Genomic DNA, 17,500 nt, shown 5'->3' on the forward strand with positions numbered 1-17,500 from the left:
GTGTGTCTGTGTGTGTCTGTGTCAGTGTGTATGTGTGATTGAAAGAGAGAGAGAGAGGTAAAGGTATGTGTTATGTGTGTTTGTGTGTGTGTGTGTGTGTGTGTGTGTGTGTGTGTGTGGTGTGTGTGTGTAGAAGTGTGTGTGTAGAATCGTGTGTGTAAAGTGTGTGAGATATATTTGCTCAGCCCTTTGATTATTTCATTAGCATGATTTCAAATATGATGTCCTCATATGACCAGTGGCCATTTTCTGGAGAAAGACAAACTAGAGCTAGTCAAACAAATCGCTGACAAACGCCAGACTCTGGCAGAGCCATTCTGTTACTGCTGTTTGTTTTTCCATGCCAAGATGTTGTATTTCCTTCAGGACAGCTTGCTTCCTGTCTGGAGGGACTCTTAGTAACTACTCCACAGTGCTCTTCATCTAAGCACTTTCACAAGTCCAGAATTCATAAAACAAAACTCATCCTCATCCCTGTGTAAACTCTCTTAAAAACAACCGGAGCTGGGAGGCAGAAATGAAATGACTCTGCTGAACCACATTGGGGAGCAACTAGCCAAATCACAAAGCACTAACTCACAAAGAACATTAATGACTTTTTGGGCCTTGGATATTTCACATTCTCCGGACTGCCCTGTCACAACACTCACGGAACAGCAAAGCATTCATCTCCAGCACCTGTCACTGAAAGGCAGAGATAGTGTGTGCAGACTCCACACTTTCAGTCGCACTTGCGATTTCAATCTCACTATCTCATCACCTTTACTGCAGATAGAATCAGCACCTCTCAGACAGAGCAGTTCAGTCGATACTGGGCACAAGTTTTTGGCATGCTGCAGTCTTCGTTGCTTGTGTTGTTATGTGTTCTCCTAAGTGCTCATATGTACTCCCTGCTGGTGTCAGTGTGTGGCATCGTTATTTAGGTGTGCTGATGATCATGATGAAGCTAATGATCATGATGGCTGTGATGAGAATGAGCAAACTAGAACACTACTTCGTTGACTCCAAGGGGTTTCTGTATGATTTCTCCCAAACAGTGTTTTCTCCCCCCCCCCTGTTCACATGCACAAACTGTGAAGTCATGCTGATAATGAAATGAAGCAGTGGATAGAAATGAAGCCAAAGTAGATGTGGCTGTGAGAATGAGTTGAGTTTTAATAGTCGAGTAGATCATAGAGTTTTGTCTCTGGTGTACATTAATGGCTCCAGGCTCCAGGCACCAGTTGTTGTCTCTGGTGTACATTAATGGCTCCAGGCTCCAGGCTCCAGTTGTTGTCTCTGGTGTACATTAATGGCTCCAGGCTCCAGTTGTTGTCGTTTTTTGCACCTCAACATTCTGTCTACTCTCTTTCTCAGAATTTCAGAAGCGAGGCCATTTTTAACCCCGTCGACCCTAGATATTCATAGATCCCACCAATGATCAATGATGTGATCAATTGCTAATTGCCCATTGTAACAACATCCCTTTATGGCACCACTTAAACAATGTTATTTATTGCAGTGCAAACAAGCCCCCGTTTATTGCTGAAGGTAAACCTCAAGCTGTGAGGCAGTGCAGTGGGTTTCTCTCTTCCGTTCATAAATAGCCAGCTGCGTGGTGGCTACTCCCATATGAATGAGGCGTGGATTCAGCTGACCCTGGCGCTGTAGTATGTAACCTACTTCCTTAAGGAAGCTGTAAGCTGACTTCCCAGGAAACTGTCAGGTGTTATTAGAGTGGTACAGTGCATACATATGAGTGGATTCATGTAATATGCACTCAAGGAATAAATGTATGTTCAGAAAAGAGCTGACACCCAACATCTCCGAGGTTCCGTGTGAGCTGATGCCACACATAAAAGCACTCACTTCAAAGTCAATAGCCAAGACATCCACTGGCAACAAAGTACTGCTTGATTCAGTCGTGTCAGCTGCTGATTTTACAACTTATCTGCAAATGAAGTCCATTTTCTTAGATTTCAGAGTTAGTATTTGAATAGTACCGGTATATTTACCCTATGCATTGGTTGCAGTTCGACCCAGTCTTACCTCTGAGGACAGTGGTGCCCTTCGTGAATGTTCCTTGATCCCAGTAGATTAGCAAATAGCCTTGAGGAAACACTATCCTGAGCTCACACACAGAGCTTGAGTAAATCATGCTCTCCACAGCTCTGCTGGTGGTAGCTACAAAGGCCAGAGGACAGTCACAAGTTAACCAAGGACATTCAAAATAAACTGTAAGACTTCATGAGCTGCAGTAGCTATGCGCTAACTCCTAGCACTGCTGCTAAATGCAGGACACTTGCAATATAGTGTTTGTAATGTTCCCTGTGTGTGTAATGTAGGGTGACCAGACGTCCTCTTTTCCCCGGACATGTCCTCTTTTCGAGACCTAAAAAATGCGTCCGGCAGGGATTCCAAAAACGTCCGGGATTTTGCTTCGTCTTATATTTGTGTTTCTCTGGGTCTTTCACAAACTAGTTATTACGCCCTTACACGTTTTGGAAATGGTATCTCCCTAACGTTCCACCTTCTTGCGCGAGCTCTGACTTAGAATTTTGTATTTGTTATTATTATTGCTTTATTTTATGAGGAGGACTGAAAAGTGTCTTCATTTTCTTATTTTAATATGTGGCTATATAAAGTATTTATTATTTAGAATGTTTTATTTGTTATCATTATTGCTTCAATATATGGAAAGGACACATTAAAGAAGCGCTGGACTAAATGCCACAAAAAATATTTGTTTTACATGTGCACTTTGCCCTCCGCCACGCCCCCCCCCCCCCCCCCCCCCCCCCCCCGCGACGAAGTGTCCTCTTTTTCACAAACTCAAATCTGGTCACCCTATGTAATGAATGTGTAAGTGTGTATGAGCATACATTATGTTTGTGGTGTACAGATAGAATGTATGTTCTGTGTTCTGGTCTACTGCACAGTATGTTCTGGGTGCTAGTCTGATGGGCATCTGATGGGCATCTTGTAATAGGATATGATCTCTGTGGCACTTATATTGGTGTTTGCGTGCTGCTCTACTGTCTGCTACATGAGCTAACAATACTCTCTGTGTTAATGTGTCTTCTATGTGGAAGTGTAGTGTGATTGCTGACTAGTAGGGGAATATCTAAAAGCTATTCTATTGGTACACCTACCTTTGTTTGCTGGAATGTTACCATGATTTATCGTTGTATTTTAGAGTTGTATGTATTTAATGTATTTGTGCTAGTCTGTCAGCTTGCTACAGTATCTCCTGAATGCCTACGTGTGTGTTATTATAAAATTCAGTTTCCTTTGTAAAGTGAGTAGCGCTAACATCGTGCATTGGTCTTTGGTTGCAGCGCTACGTCTGCTTCGAGGACCCCACAGAGGTCAAGCCCCCAGAGGACCTTCAGGACCTGGGCGTCCGATTCCTGCAGCCATTCGTCAACCTTGTGTCCAAAAGCACATACTGGTGGATGAATACATTCATTACTAATGCACACCGCCGTCCCATCGACCTCAAGGTCCTTGGCAAGCTCCCCATTGCCATGCGAGCCATCACCAACTACCTGAAGCTACGCAAGGCCTTCGAGACTCAGAGGGTACGGCATGCATGTTGTCAATAGCCAGAGAAGGGTTCATTATATAGCCATGGTAAACATATTGCTAAGAATATTTGTGATTCTAAGAAATAAGGGGATATTTTTGTTCTGAGACTTACAAAGCATACTGGAATAATGAGTCTCGGTGACTACATTTGTGTTATTGATATGGCTTTAGCAGTTGGTTTTGTCATCCTAACCATACAGCTAGTAGCTGGCTTATACCAGAAGAAATTGCAAGGGGAAACTGTAGAGATGCCTACACTCTACCAAGATATGTTTAACCAATCTATACCCAGCAACCAGTAATCAATTTCCCAATATCAGCAGTGGAATGAAAGATCATAAACCAACCGATCTGACAAGCTGTAAGAGTGTGCATAGAAGCCAGACATTTCTCCAGTGCTTTAGAAAATAGGTATTCCATTCAGTCCTGCCTGTGACCTTTTTTCACAATGATACTATTCTGCCGCTTGCATTCTGAAGGTCCAGGTCAAGGCTTACCTTAATGCAGCCGGTGAAAAAAAAACAGCCTTGAGATGGATTTCTTCATAAAAGGAAAGACATTTCACCCAGCATACCCATCATATATTTCAAAAAACTAACATGGAGATAGATTTCATAGAAGCATATCAACTTATACATTGTCCATTTATCTGTCCCTTTTCCCAATACAATGTTCTCCCTTGGGAGACAATGACGTAAACATTAAGCTGATCCTGCCTTGGCCCTTGACTGTTGAATGGCGTCCTGTGCCGCTTCTCTTTACCATCGAACTGCTCTTAGAGTCAGTGAACCCAAGGAACAACAAAGAGTGCCCTTCGACAGCAATAAACCATGTGTAGTTCCCCCAGCGCATCAACCCTCCCATCTCCCTCAATTCCTATCCATTACCGAGGTCACTAACCCCCACACCCCCCCAACCGCCCAACTCCGTCATGCAGATCTTTGATGAAGATAATGGGGGAGGGGGTGTAGCGCAGATAAAGGAACAGCAGCTTGGCGGTGGTGGGAGAGAGGCAGGGTAGTGTGGGGGAGGGGGGTCGGTGACTGGGCCAGGGGCTGAGAGGGGTGAGGGTTTTCCACTCTGTAGTGTGGGCCCCGGCTCCGTGGACAGTGTGAACCCCCCCCCCCCCACCCCACCCCACCCCACCCTCCCACCCCCCATTTCCTTCCGGGTTGTGGAGAGTGTGGACCCTGTTACCATTTCCACTGTGAACACAGTGACCCTGGCGACCTCCAGGGGGGTGAAAGAACTCTGTCGCCATGGGAATGAGTGAGCGAGGGAGGGAGGACACTGTGAGAAGCCCCGGGGCTTATCCTGCTTCACCAGGGCCCCTTTGAACTCCAGGTAAACGGATGCTCGCTGTCACTGCTCACGTGCCAGGATGTTTTGAGGCGATGCGAGCAGTCACGTCGGCTCGAGACGCACTGTTTACTCTGTAACTCCAGGAGTTCACAGCGCTGCAGCTCCGGCTCAGATGACACGTCCCGCTTTAAAAATAAAAAAAAAAACGGATCGTTTGATCGGAGCGTGGAGCGAGGCTTCTATCAGCAGGGACATGCTCGGGCTCGCGGTTGGGGGTGGTTGGGAGACCGGAAATGGGGAAGGATGGGGGAAGCAGGATGTTCAACAGCTTTAGGCCATGTCAATATTCTGTATGAGAAAAAAAACAAATGCAGTGTATTTTTATGTAAAAGGAACATTTGCTGAATTGTCTGCCCGGAAACTGACAGTAGAGTCAATTTTCAGGCAAACCTTAATCTTTCCGGAGTTGCAGTAATGGTGGAGAAATCTGTAGATTACAACTCCGCGCTTCCAACTCAGAGATTTTTGCACTTATTTTTGCACATTTTTGCACAGTGCAATATTTATAGCTACATTGTGCATGACTTTTAAAACAACCAGTAACGTTTGTTTTAGTATATTCAGTATAATCTTCTCCATCAACATATCTAGAACAAACTACAACTAGAACAAAAAACAACGTTGGAGTCTACTGTTTTCCTTGCAATCCTCATTTTCTTCTTCCTCCACTCTCTGCATCTTCCTCTCTCTCTGCCTTCCTTTCTCCCCTCCTCTTTCACTCCCCCCCTCCCATTCCTCCTCTCTCTCATCCTCTCCCTCGCCACATCTTCCTCTCTCTCTGCCTCCCCTTTGTCATCTTCCCCTCCATCTTCCTCTTCCCCTTCATTTTCCTCGCTCTTTTTCTCCCCTCCCCATCCTCCACTTCCTCTCCCCCTCCTTCAGAGGCTTCAGGGCATCCAGCCCCAGGGGCCCAAGTGGATCTGGCGGGCCTTGCGAAAGGCCTTCGGGAGGCCCCTGATCCTCAGCATCATCTTCCGCTTCATGGCTGACCTACTGGGCTTCGCCGGGCCACTCTGCATCTCAGGGATCGTCCACCACATCAGCAAAGAGAACCGCACCATACAGTCACCGGTGAGAGTGACATCCAGCCTCACCATAGCGTGTCTACACCTTTTGGAACAAATTGCAAAGTCATTTCAAACATATTTAATCTCTATTATTCATCCTGTGATGGAGTGCTGTCACTACAGTTGAATATGCACTCTGAATGACCCTGGCTCTTTGGCATTATGGTCACGGTGCAGGATTCTTACTCCATAAACCTGGCTGGGGTGACTGCTCTCTCCCTCACTACACATCAAAATAGTGATTCATCCTTTGTTGGTAATCATCAAATATTCATGTGGCCAGTGCTCTGCTGTCTGAGTCTCAAATATTAGACGCCAGGTGTCCTCCAGAGAAGTTGTGATCTAGTCTCTGATCGTGGGGGTGTGTGGCATGTAATACAGATCATCTCCAGCCAGACATGACAAGTAAAGATTTTGTGATTCAAACTGTCAAACTGTACTGCACCAGAAATGTGTGATCTGACAGTATGTCCTTGCACTCTGTACGGGCATAGACCTATGAAGAGTTAAGATCCGTGTTATTTATGTGTGTTATTATGTGTTATTCTGATTTGCCCTCATTCAAACTTTAGCCAGTTTTCTGGCATAATCCTTAAGGACCATGAACAATTGCATTTTCAGACAAAGCTGGAAAGGTTCTGCATCTTTAATAAAGTAATGATATCACGCCCCGAAAAGAACTCTTGAGGGATGAGAACTGAATGAATGTGAGAGGTTTGAGAGCACTAATCAATTATTTATAATGGAATTTATAAACTGACTGTTATAGCCTTCCACCCGCAGAGAAGAAAGATAGAAGGTACGAAAGAGAGAGTCACATCATGGGGTGGTGCTTATTATGTCTGCATGTCATAAATCTTGACATAAATGGTCCACACATGATAAAAGCAAGGTCCCTGATATCGTTCTTGTTACTGCTGATGTCTCATTTGCAAGCCAGGGAGGCCGTCACTGAAAAAACCTGTAGGGAGTATAGGGAGTCCAGGCTTGCCTTGTGTATTGGTAGACTGAAAGTAATATGATGTCAGGTTCCAAGGCTATTATTCTCTTAGCCACTGGCTCCTCGCCACTTCTTAAGGGAATCCTACAAATCAGACAGCGCTGTTATTACTCACCCTAAGGAGACTTCTTCAAAAGCCACCTCATCAGTTGTGTAATTGCGTCAATTGAGATTATGTTCAGTCTGATGTGAAATGAGCAGCGCGATTGATTGAAAGTCTGTCTCTGGGTACTGATTCATTAAGAAGCAGCTCATCACAGAGCCTCCATCCAGAGTGTCCTAGAGTATTACATCTGCTAATTAATTGGAGGTAAAAAAAAAAGTACGACATTAAGTGGTGACCGACTGATGGATGAAGCATAGTAGGGTGATGGAGGAGGATTTTCTTGACCACCACACCATGTATGAGTGTCTTATATTATGTCATATATATTTAAGGAGCCATTGTTTCCTGTGTTTGACAGCGAGTACTTAAACGTGGCACCACATTGCTTGGGGACTCTAACTGGTGGATCACAGAGGAATGATGGATAGAGACTTGGACAACCTTGCATGTCTCTGTGTGTGTGTGTGTGTCTGTGTGTGTGTGTGTGTGTGTGTGTGTGTGTGTGTGTGTGTGTGTGTGTCATGTGGGTTGATCTCTCTTCCTATCTGTCTCCGGTGCTCCAGGTGCAGCTGCTGGGGGTGTACTTCATATCGTCGCGGGAGTTCCTGGCCAACGCGTACGTCCTTGCCGTGTTACTCTTCTCCGCCCTGCTGCTTCAGAGGACCTTCCTCCAAGCCTCCTACTATGTTGCCATAGAGACCGGCATCAACCTGAGAGGCGCCATACAGGTACCAATGGGGAATATTTTGTTCAACCAGACAACACAAGAGGCAATGTCACAGAGTACAATTTGACAGGATATAAATGAAACATAGAAAGATTCCAAAGTAGAGTATGTAGAATTTGCCAATATTTGTATCTAACTACAGAACAAATGTTAGACATTAGACATTACATTATCATGCATACCTATAAGTCAGATGGATTTGTAAAGACATTTGCCTTCATCTGCATTTAAAAACTGACAACATTTTCTGTCCAATCCAGACGAAGCTCTACAATAAGATCATGCGTCTGTGCACGTCTAACATGTCAATGGGTGAGATGACCGTGGCCCAGATATGCAACCTGGTTGCCATCGACACCAACCAGCTGATGTGGTTCTTCTTCCTGTGTCCGAACCTCTGGGCCATGCCAGTTCAGGTAAGCCAGACAATCAAATGCCTGTTATTGTGAGGTTCAGTTTTAATGCTCAGTTGCTGCTAAGTACTATCCTCGCTTAGGCCCATAACAATATAAGGGAAATGAAACGCATTTGAGAATCAATACGAAAGGTGGCAGGTCTGTACTGGTGTATGTGTGTCCATGGAGAGGAAATTCAATACGAGGGCATGTTTGTCTTCCCTCGCTGACCGCAAAGATTAACCTGCATTAGGCTACACTCTCACATATCTACAGACCTCCAATTAACAGCCTCTCCTACTGATCTTCTTCACCCAGACATGCATAATAATGAGAGCACTCAACTCCAATCCTTTCTACTGAACCAGTCCTCCTCTTCAATTATCTGTATTTGTTCACCTGACCTTCAGAATACAGGTCCTTATCTTCTCCAGCTGACCAATACCAAGACCAGAGGTGCTAAGTAAACACAGCAGTGGGGGGTTACATGAGGTTTTGGTTTATTAAAACCCTTAAGTCGTGTACCAGTTACCCTTTCAATCCTGTCAAAGCTCACACACTTTCCATTTCCTCTTTTGTGAAGTGAGGTTTTGCTGAGTCACTCCACACACAGAGCTGTTTGAAGAGACGGTGTTCAGTCTGTCTCTGCCCGGCAGCATGAACAGTTTCCAGACATAAACCATTGTCGGTTAAATTGAATTTAGAATGGACAACTGTAACAGTCAGCCAAGAAATTTCACTGTAGATTATTTAAGATATTTTATAAACAGTTTTCTTGCTCTTCCTGAGATTAAAATGAATCTTCTCTAGGTTGAGCTGTCGCTTTTGCCACATGTTTCGCATTCAAGAAGTGTTCTTAGCTCCGTCTAGAATCAGTGTCTCTGATTCTCTTTGTTTTGCCTCTTTATCTCCATGTGTCACATTCACTCACCCACTTATTTAAAGCCATTTACTCCTTTGGGAGTGAAGTAGGGTTAAGGATCCTTCATCCTCAGTGTAGTATGCCTCAGCCTCATTTCCTGCTGTTGCATGGTTAACAGGCTGATTGTTTCCTCTGCCAGAGAGGTTATGTTTTCGGTTCGCTTTGTTTGTCTGTCTGTCTGTTTCTCAGCAGGATTACCAAAAAACTAACAGGGCAATTTTCATTAAATTCAGTGGATGGTGGAGGGCCTTGGACCCAGGAAAGACCGATTACATTTTTGGAGAGGATCTGTTTCACTGTCTTTAACATTGCAAGATAGGGCAGGGGTTTTCATGAAGGCTGTGTAAGAGATGTGGAAGAGCTCCGTGGAAGAGGTCCGTGGAGAAGCAGTTTCTTATGATTAAATGTATTGTCTCAGCTCTGTACTTTAACATGGCTGCAGTTCACCCAGCTCAACTGCTAGTGCCAGTCCTTTCCCACTGCCCTCATTAGCGAGTCCTGGAACAGGCTTTGATAGGCTGAGGTGCTCAAGAGACGAGACAGGTGAGGTTTCTCCTTCAGTGCAAAGAGATGGATGTGGATCATAGTTGGAACTGGTAGAGGGGCCAGAGTTAATCCAGAGTTTTTTTTTTTGGTTTTCCAGTCTTTCTTTTAGAAGGGCATGTGCAAAGGATTTTATTCAGTGGCAGATACACTGTCTACATCCATAGAAAGTTTAGAAGGACTCAAATAGTAGTCTCATTTGGTATGGCTGAGATTTGGTGACCTCAATTTTGGAACAGAATCAGGGCTTTCCACTTTATTATTGATTAAATCACAGATGATTCAGTAAGTGTAAGTGTTAAGTTGTGTATAGCTGAAGTATTCATGCTTTTATCTGTATATGCCGGTAGACATTTTATTTTCCTTATTACTTAAGCCCATCCATACACCTCAACATGTGTGATTTTCCAAATAAAGTCAAACTTGGAAAATAATGAATGTAATAATTAATTCGTCAGCAACATCTGTGCTTCATTACTGGGTGACAATCAATGTTTAATCTTCACAGCGACTGCGGTTATTCTCTCTACAATGGAACATTCAGCTGCCCCATTGCACCCCATGTTGGGTGTCTGATTAACTATACACTGCTCTTCTGCATACTAATGTATTCAATATCCCTGTGCGTCAGTGCTACATATGCCATCTGCTAAGCAGCTAACGACTCAATTCTGCTTCTGTGCAGCAGGGTAGCATTAACATTACGTGTCGGCCATTTTGTTCCCACTCTTTTCCAGATTGTTGTGGGAGTGATACTCCTGTACTACCTCTTAGGGATAAGTGCCTTGATTGGAGCCGCCGTTATTGCAATCCTGGCCCCAGTGCAGTACTTTGTGGCGACCAAACTGTCTCAAGCACAAAAAAGTACTTTGGTAAGTTCCCTTTGGTGGTTAGCTCACAGACACAATTGTTATTTTGAATTCTTGTTGATGTGGTGGTTCAGTGTGTGACCAGAGAGATGAGCTTCTTGGATTTGTGTGTCCAATCAAGTTGCCTGGTATGTACAGTGCATCCGGAAAGTATTCACAGCATTCACTTCACTTTTTCCACATTTTGTTATGTTACAGCCGTATGCTAAAATCGTTTAAATTAATTTTTCCCCTCATTAATCTACACTCAATACCCCATAATGACAAGCAAAAACAGGATTTTAGAATTTTTTGTGCAAATGTATTACAAATAAAGAACAAAAATATAACACGTACATAAGTATTCGCAGCCTTTGCTCAATACTTTGTTGAAGCACCTTTGGCAGCAATTACAGCCTCAAATCTTTTTGAGTATGATGCTACAAGCTTGGCACACCTATTTTTGGGCAGTTTCTCCCATTCTTCTTTGCAGGACCTCATGCTCCGTTAGGTTGGATGGGGAGCCTTGGTGCGCAGCCATTTTCAGATCTCTCCAGAGATGTTCAATCGGGTTCAAATCTAGGCTCTGGCTGGGCCACTCAAGGACATTCACAGAGTTGTACGCCACTCCTTTGTTATCTTGGCTGTGTGCTCGTTGTTCTGTTGGAAGATGAACCTTCGCCCCAGTCTGAGGTACAGAGCGCTCTGGAGCAGGTTTACATCAAGGATGTCCCTGTTCATTGCTGCATTCATCTTTCCCTCGATCCTGACTAGTCTCCCAGTTCCTGCCGTTGAAATTCACCTCCACAGCATGATGCTGCCACCACCATGCTTCACTGTAGGGATGGTATTGGCCAGGTGATGAGCAGGGCCTGGTTTCCTCCAGACATTCGAGAGTTCGATCTTTTTTTCATCAGACCAGAGAATTTAGTTTCTCATGGTCTGAAAGTCCTTCAGGTGCTCTTTGGCAAACTCCAGGCGGGCTGTCATGTGCCTTTTACTGAGGAGTGGCTTCCGTCTGGCCACTCTACCATACAGGCCTGATTGGTGGAGTGCTGCAGAGATGGTTGTCTTTCTGGAAGGTTCTCCTCTCTTCACAGAGCAATACTGGAGCTCTGTCAGAGTGACCATCGGGTTCTTGGTCACTAAGGCCCTTCTCCCCCGATCGCTCAGTTTGGCCGGGCGGCCAACTCTAGGAAGGTGGTGGCTGGTGGTTCCAAACTTCTTCCATTTACAGATGATTGAGGCCACTGTGCTCATTGGGACCTTCAATGCTGCAGACATTTTTCTGAACCCTTCCCCAGATCTGTGCCTCGATACAATCCTGTTTTGGAGGTCTACAGACAATTCATGGCTTGGTTTGTGTGCTGACATGCACTGTCAACTGTGGGACCTTATATAGTCAGGTGTGTGCCTTTCCAAATCATGTCTAATCAACTGAATTTACCACAGGTGGACAATCAAGTTGTAGAAACATCTCAAGGATGATCAGTGGAAACAGGATGCACCTGAGCTCAATTTTGAGTGCCATGGCAAAGGCTGTGAATACTTATGTACATGTGATTTTCGTTTTTTATTTTTAATAGATTTGCACAAATTTAAACAAAACAAAATCTCGTTATTATTATGGGGTATTGTGTGTAGAATTGACGAAAAAAAATAATTGAATCCATTTTGGAATAAGGCTGTAACATAACAAAATGTGGAAAAAGTGAAGCGCTGTGAATACTTTACGGATGCACTGTACTTGTGTCAGTTTGTTATTCTGGGAGACCACCACTTTCCTCTTTATCGCACCACAATCACCTGCATTAGCAATTCAATTAATAGTAGTAGTGAGTAGACAATAGGGAAGATAGCTGTAATAATGGACTCAGGTGGCTCAGTTCTAGGAGAGGTACAGCTGTCAGACTCTCTGACTGTGTTTCCTTCTGCCCCTGCCCTGCAGGAGTACTCGAGCGAGCGTCTGAAGAAGACCAACGAGCTGCTGAGGGGAATTAAGCTGCTGAAGCTCTATGCCTGGGAGCACATCTTCTGCCGCAGTGTGGAGGAGACGCGCCAGAAGGAGCTCACCAGCCTCCAGACCTTTGCCCTCTACAACTCTGTCTCTAGTGAGACCGCTAACACACACTCACTCACACTACGTCTGTGTTACCACCACATGGAGACACACACACACACACACACACACACACACACACTCACACACCCACCACCACCACTACATCACCACCATTCATAATCACAAACTAACCATGTGTAGCGCTCCCAAAATTTTACTAAGTTTAGTGTTGAGGGAGATTAGCTATTGGGTCCTTCTATTAAACGATTCAATGAATCTAAACAGCAGTTTCCCATACAATTCATAGGAATCAAAGGAACCTCATCCACTACGCATTGAAAACAATAAACAAATAACTCGTCCACCATGTACACTTACTGTCATATCTACATCATCACATACAGAATTCTGTGATAATACTGTGCATCTCAGCCAGTGCTGTTAGGTGCTTGTGCCTGATGTTGTCTGTTTCATTTATGTTTTACAGTTTTCATGAATGCGGCCATCCCAATTGCAGCAGTTCTCACTGTGAGGAAATTTGCAATTTAAGACGTGTTTGAACCACTTCATTACTAGTTGTTATTTCCTTATTCTTACATTTACAGAATGCATACTCTTCACTCGTACGTCTATGTATGCTACTGCGATGGAAGGAGTTGATGAATTTGATTTGTATTATTTTATTCCCTCAGACTTAGATTGTGTTGTATTTGTCTTTTAGTCCTGGATTTCTGTCCTTGTAAATGTACTGCTAGGTGACAATGCACAGATATGTACTTTCGATCCTGGATCATCTAATCAAGTGCACAGTGTGTCTTGTCTGCTGAAGGGCATTTAAAGAAGACTCCTGCCTGAGGTTATTTAAAGAGGAATCTGGCAGGCAACCAAAGGTGCTAGGGCTGGAGTCTGTCTCTGTTCACGTTTCACTGAGCACCTCAGAATTGAAATGGGGCGACAGTGGTACAGGAGGTAAAGAAGTCGTTTAGTAATCAGAAGGTTGCTAGTTCGATTCCCTGTCGAAGCGTCCTTGAGCAAGACACTGAACCCCTAATTGCTCCTGATGTGCAGTGTGCCATCAGTGTAAATGTAAAATGTGTATACATATGTAAGTCGCTTTGGATAAAAGCGTCTGCTAAATGACTAAATGTAAATGAATTACCTCCACTAAGCCCTGCAACAGTGCTTCCGTTACCATAGTGATATATGGCAGGGGCCCTATTGGTAATTACTGTGTAATGATGGAATCAGTTGCGGGGTATCTGAAGCACTGATGATGAGTCTCTTTTTTCCTGATCCTGAAGACGTTTGTGGTCCATGTTCACATCTCGGAGGATGCGAGTCTGTCCCCAGCAGTAGCGTTTGCATCCCTGTCCCTCTTCCACATCCTGGTCACGCCACTCTTCCTTCTGTCCAGCGTGGTGCGCTCCACTGTCAAAGCCCTAGCCAGGTTAGTGAGTGACTCATACAGTGTTCTGTGTACAACTCAAATCTGTGTTGAACATACAGACATGTATTATCACCTGTGTATGATAAGGAATAATTGCATCTTAAACAGAAAATGATTTAGTTTGGCCTAAGTTACTGTGGCCCTTTGAAGCAACTGCTTACTACTGTGGCTGGATTCTTATCGCCTGTTTCTTAGTGGTTAGTACAATTAAGGGTCCGCTTACTATCATGTTTTAAATGCTAATGGCCCAATCTTCGAAGGGTTGTTAATTACCTGTAACAGAGCGTAAGAGCTTTCATGATTTACAGAGATTCTGGAGTCATGTGAAGCAATAAGGCATCTGTGTGATTAACCTGCATGTAATTAACATTAAAGTGGGGCACTATAGATCATTCATGTGGTATGCTATCTATAATTGACCAGTCTAGAAAAATAAGAGGCTTTGCAGTTGGTGTTCTTAGACAGGAAAACACGAATACGAACACGAGAGTTTTACTGTGGACATTGTTTGCTCTTGATGAAGTTGCATATTAAAGTTGCATTTAAATAAGAGTTAGGGTTAGGTTAAAGAAAGAAAGCACTGTAAGCCTGTTGCTGTGTCATAAAAATCAACAATGTGGAAAATATTTTAGAGGGCAGTGGTTATTGCTGACATTAAGGGCATACTAATGGGGTATAAAGGGTCATAACTGGAGCCTCTGATAACAGTCGAGAGAGGGAAATGAGTCCGACTGGCTTAGAACAGGTGCAAATAAGAGACTGAGCATCTGATAACACAGAGTGCAGATGGGACAAATCTGTTAAAGGGCCGGATCTGGTCTGTGGTCCGGTCTGGAGTCAACTGCAAAAAGGGATCCACTTCACAACATTTTAGTTTTGGTAATTTTTGGTATACATTAATGAACTCATTTACTGATTTCGAACTATTGTCATTGATGACTGCCATGGCGCAAAGGAAGCTATCCTTGTGAAGGACAAGAATATGGCAGAATTGACAAGAATACAGTGGATATTGCTTGTCTCATACAGACCCAGGCTATCTCTCTCTCTCCACAATGAAAAGCCACAAAGTGCTGCCCTGAGCTGTAGTCCCACAGTGTATGTCGGACAGGGCAAAGCTTTCATCGTCACTGAGAAGTCCTCCTTAGTGAGTTTGAGTTGAACAGGACAACAAGCCTTCAGGGATGTTTCTTGAGAGGAGAAAGCTGCTATATGTAATGGATGGATGGATGGATGGATGGATCATTTTCACTTCACTTCACTTCATAGGGCACTATGGGTTTGTGGAGATTGTGTATTGGGAAAGTGGAGAGCTTGTTTCTTTGCTCTATGTTATATGAGTGGTATTCTGCACGCTTTGTTAATGTGAGGCATTAGAGGTTGTGACTGTAGTGTACCCCACAGGGAAAAGTGTAGGTAAGTTGATAATGAGGGTATATAGAGACCTTGGGTGAGCAGCTGCAGTTTATTGAGGCACTGACAAGCACACATACTCACACACACACACACACACACACACACACACACGCACACACACACACACACAATCTGTACTATAATGTGTGTATATTAATCACTGAAGGAGCCTGGGGATCATAGCTGTTATATTATGAAGTATACTGCATTGCAGCAAGTATACTGCATTATCTCAAGGTTAATAGGATACTTAACTGAGAGTTAAGCTATTAAGGTAGGTTTCCATTTGGGTGTTTATGTCTTGTACAGCACGTGCATTTCAATGAGCAGATCAATTAAACGTAGTCAATAAAGAGTGATTAAGAATTCATGTATGAAATAAGAAAAAAGCAACAGGCAATCGTTGCTCTAAGTGAGTGAAGTATATCATGAGTGAGTGAAGTGTTGTGTAGGGACAGTACGCTGATGTGCCTTTATTTCTGGTTGTGTCCCGTGGCTCAGTGTGCAGAAGCTGAGTGAGTTCTTCTCCTGTGAAGAGATTGGTGAAGAGCCGGAACCCAGGACCACACTTCCCCCTGCCTCCTCCAACCACAGCAAGTACCAGGCCCTGGTGAGTGTGTGTGTGTGAGAGAGAGAGAAACCATCACCCACCCAGGTCATTACACAACGACGACCTCAGCCTCAAAACTCAAGATCTCAGATAATCAGACCCAACCAAATCATTATGAAAGAAAAAGAAAAATATAGAGATCACTGGGCAAAATTAACAAAATCCCAGAACAAATTAGAAACATATGTATCACTAAACAGACAGTACACCGTGGCAAATTACCTGACCACAGTGTCTGATAAAAAAATTAGGAAAACATTAACTAAATACAGACTGAGTGAGCACAACCTGGCAGTAGAAGTCGGCCGACACAGACAGACCTGGCTACCCAGAGAGGAGAGGCTGTGCTCCTTCTGTAACCAGGGAACAATAGAGACGGAGCTACACTTCCTGATTTACTGCAACCATAACCAAAGTCTTAGAGACTATTATTTTGACAAAATAACACAAATATTCCAAGAATTCCAACATCTAAATGATCTGGACAGACTCTCAGTTCTACTGGGAGAGAGGGAGGACTGCTGCAGACTGGCAGCAAAATATGTATCAGCCTGTCATGAGCTCCACAATAACATGAACCCCCTGTCCCAGATAACTAATATTTAATGTTTAATGATTAACAATGAACCTGTTATATGTTTCTATACCACATTGTTACCACCTATAACTTATTGTTTGTTTTTATTTATTTATGTTTATTGTGCTTGTACATTTTATGTAAACATGCTTTGGCAACGTTGTATTGTATGCAGTCATGCCAATAAAGCCTTTTTTGAATTTGAATTTGAATTTGAGAAAAAGAGAGAGAATTTGAGGTAATAATGAAATGCAGAAGAAAGCTGTTTCGAGCTGTGCTCTCCCTCTGTCTCTCTCCCTCTGTCTCTCTCTCCCTCTCTCTCTCTCTCCCTCTCTCTCTCCCTCTCTCTCTCTCTCCCTCTGTCTCTCTCTCCCTCCCTCTCTGGTACGTGCTCAGCCTCTTAAGGTGGTGAACCGCAAGCGCCCAGGCCGGGAGGACTGGAACAACTTTGGGCTCCAGAGAGACCTTGAGGAGGAGGCGCTCATGCTGGAGGATGAGGACACATGCATCAAGGTGAAACACATGCACACACACAGAGTTCGTTTCTGTGTGTGCCCTGTGATGCTGTAGCAACACACTCCTGAGGAATACACTACCTGTTTTGGATAAGCCATCTATTGCAATTCAAATCTGTGGTTTGTGTGTGTAGTGCAAATATGTCTTAACAAGCCGCGTACTTATGTTTGGTTGAGTGCCTTTGTTTAGTTACCTTTCTCCTCCTGCTTTGACAGATTAGCAATGGATTCTTCACCTGGGTTGATGGACCCCACACATTGTCAAATATTAGCATAAGGATTCCATTTGGTAGGTGTCCATAACAATCTTGTATCTTTGCTGTGAAGGGGTGTGTA

General features: G+C 43.9%; 1 protein-coding gene across 1 annotated transcript in view; it reads left to right on the plus strand.

Moving 5' to 3' along the window:
• abcc8 (ATP-binding cassette, sub-family C (CFTR/MRP), member 8) overlaps window positions 1-17,500 on the plus strand; it is a 55,427-nt gene that overhangs the window by 6,313 nt on the left and 31,614 nt on the right. Inside the window, exons 5-15 of the mRNA XM_031565437.2 lie at window positions 3,318-3,560; window positions 5,812-6,000; window positions 7,666-7,830; window positions 8,090-8,245; window positions 10,427-10,561; window positions 12,486-12,648; window positions 13,087-13,127; window positions 13,901-14,046; window positions 15,964-16,072; window positions 17,046-17,162; window positions 17,381-17,453. Of these exons, the coding sequence (XP_031421297.1) occupies window positions 3,318-3,560; window positions 5,812-6,000; window positions 7,666-7,830; window positions 8,090-8,245; window positions 10,427-10,561; window positions 12,486-12,648; window positions 13,087-13,127; window positions 13,901-14,046; window positions 15,964-16,072; window positions 17,046-17,162; window positions 17,381-17,453 (1,537 nt within the window). The remainder of the gene's footprint in view (window positions 1-3,317; window positions 3,561-5,811; window positions 6,001-7,665; window positions 7,831-8,089; window positions 8,246-10,426; window positions 10,562-12,485; window positions 12,649-13,086; window positions 13,128-13,900; window positions 14,047-15,963; window positions 16,073-17,045; window positions 17,163-17,380; window positions 17,454-17,500) is intronic.

The sequence above is a fragment of the Clupea harengus genome, chromosome 3 (assembly GCF_900700415.2).
Source record: "Clupea harengus chromosome 3, Ch_v2.0.2, whole genome shotgun sequence".
Classification (NCBI taxonomy): Eukaryota; Metazoa; Chordata; class Actinopteri; order Clupeiformes; family Clupeidae; genus Clupea; species Clupea harengus.